This window comes from Ovis canadensis, chromosome 1 (genome assembly GCF_042477335.2).
Source record: "Ovis canadensis isolate MfBH-ARS-UI-01 breed Bighorn chromosome 1, ARS-UI_OviCan_v2, whole genome shotgun sequence".
Classification (NCBI taxonomy): domain Eukaryota; kingdom Metazoa; phylum Chordata; class Mammalia; order Artiodactyla; family Bovidae; genus Ovis; species Ovis canadensis.
In genome coordinates, this window is record NC_091245.1 from 261,337,951 (window position 1) to 261,351,435 (window position 13,485).

Sequence of the window (13,485 nt, forward strand, 5' to 3'; positions counted from 1 at the left end):
TCTTTGCAACCCCATGAATCACAGCATGCCAGGCCTCCCTGTCCATCACCAACTCCGGGAGTTCACTCAGACTCACGTCCATCAAGTCCGTGATGCCATCCAGCCATCTCATCCTCTGTCGTCCCCTTCTCCTCTTGCCCCCAATCTCTTCCAGCATCAGAGTCTTTTCCAATGAGTCAACTCTTCGCATGAGGTGGCCAAAGTAGTGGAGTTTCAGCTTTAGCATCATTCCTTCCAAAGAACACCCAGGGCTGATCTCCTTCAGAATGGACTGGTTGGATCTCCTTGCAGTCCAAGGGACTCTCAAGAGTCTTCTCCAACACCATAGTTCAAAAGCATCAATTCTTCAGCACTCAGCTTTCTTCACAGTCCAACTCTCACATCCATACATGACCACTGGAAAAACAATAGCCTTGACTAGACAGACCTTTGTTGGCAAAGTAATGTCTCTCCTTTTCAATATGTTGTCTAGGTTGGTCATAACTTTTCTTCCAAGGAGTAAGCATCTTTTAATTTCATGGCTGCAGTCACCATCTGCAGTGACTTTTACTAGAAGCTGAAGTCTCATCTAAAGCCTTTATAACTGTTTTACATTGTATCTAGTATTACATGATGTCTACCTAACAGAAACAGATGATATTAAGAAGAGGTGGCAAGAAAACACAGAAGAATTGTACAAAAAAGATCTTCACGACCCAGATAATCACGATGCTGTGATCACTCACCTAGAGCCAGACATCCTGGAATGTGAAGTCAAGTGAGCCTTAAGAAACATCACTATAAATAAAGCTACTGGAGGTGGTAGAATTCCAGTTGAGCTATTTCAAATCCTAAAAGATGATGCTCTGAAAGTGCTGCACTCAATATGCCAGAAAATTTGGAAAACTCAGCAATGGCTGGACTGGGAAAGGTAAGTTTTCATTCCAATCCCAAAGAAAGGCAATGACAAAGAATGCTCAAACTACTGCACAATTGCACTCATCTCACACACTAGTGAAGTAATGCTCAAAATTCTCCAAGCCAGGCTTCAACAATACATGAACCATGAACTTCCAGATGTTTAAGCTGGATTTAGAAAAGGTAGAGGAACCAGAGATCCAATTGCCAACATCCACTGGATCATGGAAAAAGCAAGAGAGTTCTAGAAAAACATCTACTTCTGCTTTATTGACTATGCCAAAGCCTTTGACTGTGTGGATCACATCAAACTGTGCACAATTCTGAAAGAGATGGTAATACCAGACCACTTGACCTGCCTCTTGAGAAATCTGTATGCAGGTCAGAAAGTGACAGTTAGAACTGGACATGGAACAGAAGACTGGTTCCAAATTGGGAAAGGATTACATCAAGGCTGTATATTGTCACCCTGCTTATTTAACTTACATGCAGAGTACATCATGAGAAACACTGGGCTGGATGAAGCACAAGCTGGAATCAAGATTGCTGGGAGAAATATCAATATCCTCAGATATGCAGATGACACCACCCTTATGGCAGAAAGCAAAGAAGAGCTAAAAAGCTTCTTGATGAAAGTGAAAGAGGAGAATAAAGAAGCTGGCTTAAAACGCAACATTCAAAAAACTAAGATCATGGCATCTGGTCCTATCACTTCATGCAAATAGATGGGGAAACAATGGAAAAGTGAGAGACTTTATTTTGGGGGGCTCCAAAATCACTGCAGATGGTGATTGCAGCCAAGAAATTAAAAGATCCTTGCTCCTTGGAAGAAAAGCTATGACCAACCTAGATAGCATATTCAAAAGCAGAGACATTACTTTGCCAACAAAGGTCCATATAGTCAAAGATATGGTTTTTCCAGTAGTCATGTATGGATGTGAGAACTGGACTGTAAAGAAAGCTGAGCACCTAAGAATTGATGCTTCTGAACTGTGGTGTTGGAGAAGACTCTTGAGAATCCCTTGGACTGCAAGGAGTTCCAGCTACTCAATCCTAGAGGAAATCAGCCCTGAATGTTCATTGGAAGGACTGATCTTGAAGCTGAATCTCCAATCCTTTGGCCACCTAATGCAAAGAACTTACTCCTTGGAAAAGACCTTGATGCTGGAAAAGACTAAAGGCAGGAGAAGAGGATGAAAGAGGGTGAGATGGTTGGATGGCATCACCGAATCGATGTACATGAGTTTGAGTAATCTCTGGAAGCTGGTGATGGAAAGAGAAGCCTGGTGTGCTGCAGCCCATGAGATCACAAAGAGTCAGACCTGACTGAGTGGGTGAACTGAACCGTCTAGTATTTAATAAAAATTAGCAAGCGTAATAAGAGGCAGAACAGAGAAACAGATAATAACAGGCCCACAGTGTCTATAGTCATTGTCAACTTGAAAAATAGTCAAAACCTAAAAGTTGAGAGTTATATTTTATTTTGTGAAAATTTGTAGGATTTCAAGCCTGGGAGACAGCATCTCACATGACCCTGGGAGATGGAGGCAGGCAGGATAGCAAGTCAGGTTATAAAGAAGTTTTCAACAAGGGGCAGGTAGTCTGAACAAGGAAGATTATTGTTAATTAAGGAAAATTATTTCCTTATAATTTATTAAGGACATATTTCTTTAGATATTTGAGTTAAGAAATTTAGTGCTTTTCTATGTATAGGAAGATGCAAGAGTCTAGACTTAACTGAAGTCATTCCTTTAATATGCATCTCAGCTATTGGGGCCAGCATCCTGCAACTTGATTTTTCACATCCTTAGTTCCTCATTCACCATAGGGAGTGGGGGCAGCTTGTGGCAGCAGCTTAATGGCTGCCAGATTGGAGGCATTGCTCTTCCTTGGTTCCCTCTGGGCCCAGAAATTAAGTTTGGAGGCTCAGAATAGCTGATGACTGTGACATCCATGTTTATTATGGCAGGAAATACTCCATTTCACACATCAGACACAGGCTTTACAATAACTAGGAACAACCTGTTTAAGACAGCAGATACACTGCTTCTTAGAGACCTGGCATTTGAGCTGATCTTTGAAGACTGCTTGGGACTTCAATCAACCAAGTCCTTTCTTCTCAAAGGACTTGAGGGTTCAGATACAGCTCCTTCTAGCCAAAGGTGATGAAGACTAAAGCAAGGAAGGGTCAAATTCAGGGGTATTTTATCCAGGGCTGGATCAAATGTGTTTGTGCAAGGAGGAGAGAAAAAAACTCATTTTTGCTTATCTATTTTAGGATTTCTTCAGTAAATCTGACCCATTTCTGGAAATTTTTCGAATGAATGATGATGCAACTCAGCAGCTTGTGCACCGAACTGAGGTGAGAAGTGCCATCTTCAGTTTTGCCATCTTGTTTCCTTTAGATGATACACTGACTTTACCTTTCTTAATGTCTGTAGGTCTCCCCCAAGACCTGGGGTCTTCCTAGTCCTCTCTTTATTCTGAATGTGGGTGTTATAAGAGGAGACTCACACGTATTCTCCACTATTGACCTTTAATACAGAAAGCCAGCAACTTATTAATAATAAAAATATGAATCCTAGTCAACATTTGATGAGTGTGACTAGGTACCAAGCAATCCACTGAGTGATTTTACATACATCATTTTATTTACTTCTCACAACTATGCCTTGACATGGCTATTATTACCCCACATTACAGATGAAGAAGCTGAACTTTGAGGAGGTTAATTCACCTTCCACTTCTCACAGTGAGCAAGAAGTAGAGCTAAGGTTTGAATTGTGTGTGTTTGACCCCGAGCTTTGCTGTAATTTGAGAAGCCAATCAGCCTCCCCAGGGAAATGCACACACAGTCAGGTCTGCATATGAACAGCTGCCCTGTGTCAGCAGGCACTTGATCTGGCTGCATCTCCCTCTCATACTGCCACCTTCTCTCCACATGTCTGTGAACCTCATCCTTCAGTATCCCACCCACCACTGCCCGTGACCACACACCCATTTACCAACCAACCCTAGACTCCACTTTGTATTTTATTTTCCATATAAGCTAGTTCAAGAGAGAGACTTGTTGGGGTGAGAAGTGCATTGATACGGAGGAATGGCTTAGAGCTGAGAGAACTGCTGTGCTTGCGGTGTACAGTAAAGGAAGAAGGAACTGTCATGTCTCCTAGAGGATTATAGCGGGGTGCTGTGTCCCCACACCTCACACTGGAAATCCAGTTCCTTTTTCCTGAAGTGGTAGAGCTGCACGTAGCATTAGGGGAACATGTCATATTTAGGGTAAGCGAAAACTGAATAGTCTTGGACAGGCTAGTCTGTGAATGTCATTGGTACATGGTTAGCATTTAATAAAAGAATGAATACAAGAAAAAAAAAAGAATGAATACATGAATGGAGTTGAATATGCATAGTATGTCCACTTCCTGTAATAGCACAATGTGACTCTTTGAACAGTCACAAACTATTCCCTAGGGAATAGTTTCAAATGGATAGTTACCCTGAGTGGCACCTCATAACCACCACCAAGTAGAACTTTTTCCCCACATAAAGATTCCTTTGATGGAACAAAGTTCTTTCAGAAGAAGTAACTAAATATTGGAGAGAATCAGAAGTCGTACCCATTCACGCCTTTGCCCAACCAGTGTACAGGGACTTGAATGTACAGGGACAAGTAAGAGGGGTGGCATCATATCAGACTTCTCTCCTGACGGCATCCCTCCTTTCAGTTTTAACGCTGGTAAATTCCCCTGTTCACAGAGTCTCTAACACTTCCCCATACCCCATTGTGAGGGGATCCTGGAGTCTCACAAGAAATGTGACTGTAAAGTTTTCCAGTGAATCAGTCAACATAACATTGCTTTTTCCTCTTTCTTACTCAATAGATATAAAATAACCAGGCAATACTATTCTCCCTGGGTAAGCACATGTGTGCATACACACATACAGATTTTAATTTCAGAGGAAATTTCTAGTAGAAATTTTGATTTGCTATTGAGTTTTATATAAATGTTGCAGTGAAGCAACTTCACTCTTAATATTTCTATAAAGGTGAGAGATTTAACCAAAATAATTTTATCTAACTTTTCTTCTCACTATCACTTTGATCATTCAAGGAATGAGAACAAAAAGCAAAGTCACACAGGAACATAATTTTTCTACTCTTTAATGCACTATAGGAAATTTAATAATGAGCCTACAGTATACTCAATAATTCATCATTATATTGAGGAATTCAGAAGAAGAGGGAATCACTTATAAAATAATTATGTTGGATAGAGAATTAATTTTTTTTACAATACTAAGATTTCTGCTAACTAAAAACTTCTTATGAAGAGAAATCAATATGACAGAATTCCATTTAACTTCATTTGTATGTCCCCTGGAACAGTGGTTCTCAAATATCATGCACCAGGATCACCTGATGACCCAGCTAGGGAGTTTCTGTCAGTATATCTGGTTGGAATCTGGGAATTTGCATTTAACAAGTTCCTGCAGTTCCAAGAATCACACTTTGGGACCCACCCCAGAGCATACAGTACAATCCTAGATACAGAGCAAATGAGTGATTGAGTGAGTGAGTGAAGTCGCTTAGTCGTGTCCGACTCTTTGCGACCCCATGGACTGTAGCCCACCAGGCTCCTCCCCCATGGGATTCTCCAAGCAAGAGTACTGGAGTGGGCTGCCATTTCCTTCTCCAGGGGAATCTTCCTGACTCAGGGATCGAACTCGGGTCTCCTGCATTCCAGGCAGAAACTTTAACCTCTGAGCCACCAGGGAAGCCCAGAGAGCAAATACTCACACATTCTAACCCAAACCAAATTATTTGAATCATTTGATGGCAGAACAAGACTTGACTCAAATGGACCCTCAGGAAGGATTTAACCAAGTTCATGATTAGTAAACTGCTTTTAAAAAGATTACACCCCATTATAGTCTTAGTTTGTGATCCTGAAATCCTGAAGATCTGCCTTCATGCCTTCCAAGCATACTCCTAGGATTTTTCTTCTGACTTGCAATCTGATCTAACCAAGGTCACGAGTCACCAAAGACCACTAAACTTCAGCAATAGAATTTCCCACCTATAGGCTTTATGTATGCTGACCTCAGTAGAAGGGAATTTATGCCAGAGCACTGACCTACAGAATGGGAGATCCTTTATCAGAGGCAGAGGCAGCCCATCTCCTTAATCCTACCCTCTTTTGATATAGAAGGGGTCATCTCCAACACCCACATACTGTACAATATTATTGTTATTATTCACAAAACAACCGCCAGGCTAGTGATCACAGGAGTTCTGCCCATAATGTTCACTTAGTGAGCACCTTTCAGAGGTTTACTACTTCAAGTTTTCCTTAAGGCACCTGTTTCAGACAATTGTCCGTTTCATAAGCTTCTCAAGCTTTCAGTGCTTCTCAAGTAGTTTTTATGTTGAAAGTAAAAATGTCAAGCATTTCCTCTCCCACCCACCACTCCTTTCTTTTTTCCTCAGGTTGTGATGAATAACTTAAGCCCAGCCTGGAAATCATTCAAAGTATCTGTAAACTCTCTATGCAGTGGAGATCCCGACCGCCGGCTGAAGGTCAGAAATCTGTCTGTCTAAGAAATGCAGTTTTACATATTTAATCCTCCTGTTTCTCTTCAAGTGAATGTTGGCAGACTCAAAATTTTCTGTAGCTTTTACCTAGATCTCTTAGCATCTTGATGAAAAAAACAAGGAGTTTCCTTCTGCTAGACCCTTTGAGGCTCCTGAGATAATAAAAGATAAATCCCAGTTGTGTTAGGTTGAGAGGCAAATCCCATGGCTTCTTGGAGAGAAATGTGGCAATAAGTTCAAGGACTAATTAGGAGTTATTATAAACACAAATACTGTTGTTGTCAGTTATCTACTGCTACATAAAATACTACTCCAAAACTTAATATTTAAAACTATAGCCATTTATTTAGCTTATGATTCTGTGCATTGGCAAGCTGAGTTCACCTAAGAGGCTCTTCTGGAGAAAGGCAATGGCAACCCACTCCAATATTTTTTGCCTAGAAAATCTCATGAACAGAGGAGTCTGGTGGGCTACAGTCTATAGGGTCACAAAGAGTTGGACATGATTGAGCACACATACACCATGCCACAAGAGGGTCTTCTCTTGGTCTTGGGTGGACTTCCTCATGTATATGCAGTCAGCCATACCAAGCAGAATGCCTCTCTTCCTGGGGTTTGTCTGGCTATCCTCTGGAATGATCAAGGTGGTGGGGACATTTGTTTCTCATCATTCAGCGGGTTAGCTTGGACTGATGCACTCAACAACTTTAAGGTCTAAAGGATCCAGGACAGAAGATGCGCATGTCTTGAGGCCCAATCTCAGACTCACATGAGGTCACTTCCTCTGTGTTCTTCTGGCCAGTCACATGGCCATCTCAGATTCAGGGATGAGGAAATAGGACATGGACTCCACTTCTTGGCGGAAGGAGCTGCAGAGTATGGTGGTCACTTTTTTCAATCTACCACACATGGTTTTTGAGTATCTTGGGAATGTAGAAGTTGGAAGAAAAGATGCGTTATGACAATCAGGATGACCAAAGAGGACAATAGGCCAAGTGCCAGAAGCAGATGCCCAGAGGCGTTCCTTATGGTCCTTGGTCTGGCTCTCACTCTACCTTAGAAGTCCAGAAGCTCCATGTTGTCAGTGTCCCAGAGGTTATTCTGTCAATCAGGATGACTACGTAGATTCAATAGAGGCCAGAGCTATAAACCAAAAGATCAGCTGGTTCATGTTTAGTGAAAAACATGGCCCTCAGGCAGACTCGATATTCGTTATCAGCTTTACCAGGTCATTTTCTCCATGTGGGTTAACTATGGGGAAGACAGTTATTAGGGAGTGTGTGAGAGCCTGAAAACAGAGCCAAAGAAGCTGGATAATGGAAATGGTTAATGGCTTCAGACTTTAAAAGCCTGGGACACCTACCACCATGGTGGAATAATAATAAGCAGACTAAACATTCATATTGGGGGCACCAGCTCCCCTGGAAAGTGTTGGATGGGCACTGCCAATGCCTATATTTGTAACTTTACACTTTCCTTACTCTTTTTGCCCTGTAAACTTCTTCTAGTGGATATAATTATTGGATTTGTCAATGTTACCCTTCCTATCAGAATTCTATCTGTCGGTTACTCTCAGACTCTTCATGTGACTTTACATCTATGCCTAAAAACATTGTTTGGACTTTGTGCTATCTGTGGACTTGCTTACTTCTGTGATCTGGATGAAGAGTTCAGAGTTATCCCTGATATCTCTTGTGGAAGCCTCCACTTTCACTGCAACTGTCTTTCATGCCAAAATCAAGACTCCTGGTTATTTGGCCCTCAGGTATAAGCTCATATGCAGGGTAGCCAAGACCTACAGCTTCAGGTCTGAGGTGGGGACTGTCACCTATACTCTGAGCCACCACATCCCACTCCCAGGAAGAGAAATGGACCCTTTGGGACAAAAATAAGATAATGCCTATATAAACCACAGGTCAACTTAGTCATGGGGCATTGCTAAGTCAATAAAAGGAGATGTTATCTGTAACTGAGTAAATAACAAATATGTGGAAAAGGAGCATTTTGTGGTTTTTGAGTGCTCTGCTGTCTGTCTGTAGGGACAAGTGCAAATAAAAGAGAGACAAGAAGGAAGGAAGGAAGACACCGACAGAGAAACAGAGGATCAGGATTTCTCAACAGCTACACCATTGACATTTGGGGCTTTTTTGTCGGGGGGGCAGGGGAAGGGGTTATCCTGTGCATTGTAGGACGTTTGGCAGCATCCCAGGCTACTAAACACTAGTAGTAGTACTTTACCCCCATCAGTCATACAGCCCAAATTATATTCAGACATTACTAAATGTCCCGTGGAGGGTAAAATTGTTTAGAGAATCACCTAGAAGACTGGTTAAAACAGATTATTGGGCATTACCCACAGGGTTTCTGAACAAGCAGGTGTGGATTGAGCCTGAGAATTTGCATTCTCCAACTTCCTGGGTGATGTTATGTTGCTGGTCCCAGACCACACTGAGAACCCTGGTACAGACATTTGCTCCTTCATTATAGCCCTTCCTCAACTCAGTGCCCCCCACCACTTTCCACCATCCAGTCTCCCCTCCAGTCTTTTCTCCACCCAGCATTCATGCCCACCCTGCCCTCCCCAAGCCTTCAGGACTTGACACATGCCTCTCCCTAGCTGGGATGTTTTCCTCATTCTTCTACTTTTCTTGGATTATCATCATCTGCTACTTTCTTTCAGATCTCTTCAATATCCCTCCACTTCCAGAAACCTTCCCTAATGTCTTTTGCTTCTATGGGTGCCCTCCAGTTCTCTGCATCCACCTCAGGGAGACACCTCTCCACTTGTTTAGAACATTTCTGTTTCCATCTCTCTTTCCTGAGCAGGTGGCTCATTCTTCCTGGTTTGCTCCTGCAGGATGAGAACCATGTTTCTTTTCATGCATATCCACGCACCCAGCCCAGTGCTTGGCACAGGGTACACACAGTAGCTGTTTCTAGAGGGAATGGGTGGAGAACAGGGAGGTGCTAAAAGGTTGATAGCACCTCATTGGGCGAGAGGGGATACCCAGGTATGCTGAGCTCCCTAGGTGACAAACCCAATATCATCACTCACCTGTAGCTTTTTTGAGAGGCAGGAGAGACTTCCTATGTTATTCTTTATTTGTATTCATTATTTTGTCACAAATGCCATTGTGAAATTCTCATAGTGTTGTTCCCCTTTAGCTTTCCCTAATATAAAATGGTGTCATATGTCATCTTGGAAGGCAGCACCTCCTTGCCACCACAAAATTTAAAAATAAAATAAAATAGAAAGTGAACTTTTAAATTAAAAAAAATTTAAGCCCTCTGTCCATTTATATTCTCAGTCTTAGCAAAATTCTAACAATGAGATCTTGGTCCCAAATGAGACTTGATATCTTTAGCTCTCATTTATTCAGGGTCACGGTAACACCAAGTTGAAGTAAAACCAGGGCTTTCTTTTGTTTTATTTTTCCTATTCCTCCTTTGTGGGGAAAATTTTTTAAACAAATAAGTATTTTTCAGAAATTGATGTTTTTATTTATTTATTATGAAAATTTTTAAACATCTGTAAAAGTAGTCAGTTATCTGTTTACAATAGCCAAGACATGGATACAAACTTAATGTCCATCAACAGAGGAATGGATAAAAAAGATGTGTTACATATATACAATGGAATACTACTCAACCTAAAAAAAAAAAGAAATAATGCCATTTGTAGTAACATGGAAATGCCTGGAGATTATCATGCTGAGTGAAGTAAGTGAGACAGAGAAGGAGAACTATTGTATGACACCTCTTTATGCAGAATCTAATAAGAAATGATACAAATGAACTTATTTACAAAACAGAAAGACTCATAGACTTAGAGAATGAATTTATGGTTGCCAGATAAGAAGAATAGGGGGTAGGGATAGTTAGGGAGTTTGGAATGGACATGTACATGGACGTGTACACACTATTATATTTAAAATAGATAACCAACAATGACCTACTGTATAGCACAAGGAATTCTGATCAATGTTATGTGGCAGGCTGGATAGGAGGGAAGTTTGAGAGAGATTGGATACATGTATCAGTTCAGTTCAGTTCAGTCACTCAGTCGTGTCTGACTCTTTGCGATACATGTATACCTACGGCTAAATCCCTTTGCTGTCCACCTGAAACTATTATAACATTGTTACTCAACTATATTCCTCTCATCCTCAATCTTTCCCAGCATCAGGGTCTTTACAACGAGTTGGCTCTTCACATCAGGTGGCCAAAGTATTGGAGCTTTAGCATCAATCTTTCCAATGAATATTCAATGTTGATTTCCTTTAGGATTGACTGGTTTGATCTCCTTGCAGTCCAGGGGACTCTCAAGAGACTTCCCCAGCACCACACTTTGAAGGCATCAATTCTTTGGTGCTCACCCTTCTTTATGGTCCAACTCTCACATCCATACATGACTACTGGAAAAGCCACAGCTCTGACTATACAGAAATTTGGCAACAAAGTGATGTCTCTGCTTTTTAATATGCTGTCTAGGTATGTCATAGCTTTTCTTCCAAGGTGCAAGTATCTTTAATTTCATTGCTGCAATCACCATCTGCAGTGATTTTGGAGTCCAAGATAATAAAGTCTATCACTATTTCCATTGTTTCCCTATTTGCCATGAATTGGTGGGGCTGGATACCATGATCTTAGTTTTTTGAATGTTGAGTTTTAGCCAATATTTTTCACTCTCCTCTTTCACATTCATCAAGAGGTTCTTTATTTCCTCTTCACTTTCTGTCATAAAGGTTGTATCATCCGTATATCTGAGGTTATTGATATTTCTCCTGGCAACGCTGATTCCAGCTTGTGACTCATTCAGCCCAGCATTTCACATGATGTAATCTACAAAGAAGTTAAATAAGCAGGGTGACAATAGCCTTGATATACTCCTTTCCCAATTTTGAACCAATCTGTTGTTCCATGTCCAGTTCTAACTGTAGCTTCTTGTCCTGCATACAGATTTCACAGGAGACAGGTAAGGTGGTCAGGCATTCCCATCTCTTTAAGAATTTTCCAGTTTGTTGTAATCCACATAATCAAAGACATTTGCATAGTCAATAAAGCAGAAGTACTTTTTTCTGGAATTCTCTTCCTTTATATATGATTGAACAGATGTAGGCAATTTGATCTCTGGTTCCTTTGCCTTTTCTAAACCCAGCTTGTACAACTGGAAGTTCTCAGTTCATGTACTGTTGAAGGCTGGCTTGAAGGATTTTGAGAATTACCTTGCTAGCATGTTAAATGAGTGCAGTTGTGTAGTAGTTTGAACATCCTTTGGCATTGCCCTTCTTTGGGACTGGAATGAAAACTGACCTTTTCCAGTCCTGTGACCACTGCTGAGTTTTCCATTGAGTGCAGCACTCTAACAGCATCATTTTTTGGTATTTGAAATACCAAACCTCAGTTGGAATTCCATCACCTCCACTATCTTTGTTCATAGTAATGCTTCCTAAGACCACTTGACTTCACACTATAGCCTGTCTGGCTCTAGGTGAGTGGCCAAACCATCCTGGTTATCTGGGTCATTAAGACCTTTCTTATACAGTTTTTCCTGTGTATTCTTGCCACTTCTTCTTAATCTCTTCTGCTTCTGTTAGGTCCTTACCATTTCTGTCCTTTATTGTGCCCATCTGTGCATGAAATGTTCCCTTGGTATCTCCAATTTTTCCCATCCTATCGTTTTCTCTATTTCTTTGCATTGTTCACTTAAGAAGGCCTTATCTCTCCTTGCTATTCTCTGGAACTCTGCATTCAGTTGTGTATATCTTTCCTTTTTTTCCTTGGCCTTTTGCTTGTCTTCTTTTCTCAGCTATTTGTAAGGCTTCCTCAGACAACCATTTTGCCTTTTTGCATTTCTTTTTCTTGGGGATGGTTTTGGTCACTGCCTCCTGTACAAACCTCTGTCCATAGTTCTTCAGGCACTCTATCAGAGCTAATCCCTTGAATCTATTTGTCACTTTTACTGTATAAGGCATTTGGTTTAGGTCACACCAGAATGGCTTAGTTGTTTTCCCTACTTTCTTCAAATTATGTCTGAATTTTACAATAAGGAGCTCATGATCTGAGCCACAGTCAACTCCAGGTCTTGTTTTTGCGGACTGTATAGAGCTTCTCCATCTTCGGCTGCAAAGGATATAATCAATCTGATTTTGGTATTAACTGTCTAGTGATGTCCCTGTGTAGAGTTGTTTCTTGTGTGGTTGGAAGAGGGTCTTTGCTATGACCAATGCATTCTATTGGCAAAACTCTGTTAGTCTTTGACCCACTTCATTTTGCACTCCAAGACCAAACTTGCCCGTTATTCCAGGTGTCTCTTGACTTCCTACTTTTGCATTCCAGTCCCCTATGATGAAAAAGACATCTTCTATTGGAGTTAGCTCTAGAAAGTCTTTCAGGTCATCACAGAACCATTCAGCTTCAGCTTCTTTGGCACTAGTGGTTGGCACATAGACTTGGGTTACTGTGATGTTGAATGTTTTGCTTGGAAATAAACCAAGATCATTCTGTTGCTTTTGTGATTGCACCAAATTAGTGCATTTTGGACTCTTGTTGACTATGAAGGCTACTCATTTCTTCCAAAGGATTCTCACCCATGGTAGTAGACATGATGGTCATCTGAATTAAATTCACCCATTCCTGTCCATTTTAATTCACTGATTCCTAAAATGTTGATGCTCACTCTTGCCATCTCCTGTTTGACCAAGTTCAATATACCTCGATTCATGGACCTAACATTCCAGGTTCCTATGCAATATTGTTCTTTACAGCTTCAAAATTTACTTTCATCACTAGACACATCCTCAACTGGATATCATTTCTGCTTTGGCTCAGCTTCTTCATTCTTTCTGGAGTTATTTTTCTGCTCTTCCCCAATAGCATCCTGGTCACCTACCAACCTGAGGGGCTTATCTTGCAGTGTCATATCTTTTTGCCTTTTCATACTGTCCATGGGGTCCTCAAGGCAAGAATGCTGAATTTGGGTTTTGTTCATT

At 41.1% G+C, this 13,485-nt stretch overlaps 1 protein-coding gene across 1 annotated transcript in view; it reads left to right on the plus strand.

The window, feature by feature from the left end:
• CPNE4 (copine 4) overlaps nucleotides 1–13,485 on the plus strand; it is a 624,067-nt gene that overhangs the window by 455,284 nt on the left and 155,298 nt on the right. The window contains exons 6-7 of the mRNA XM_069565947.1: nucleotides 3,176–3,259; nucleotides 6,389–6,478. Of these exons, the coding sequence (XP_069422048.1) occupies nucleotides 3,176–3,259; nucleotides 6,389–6,478 (174 nt within the window). The remainder of the gene's footprint in view (nucleotides 1–3,175; nucleotides 3,260–6,388; nucleotides 6,479–13,485) is intronic.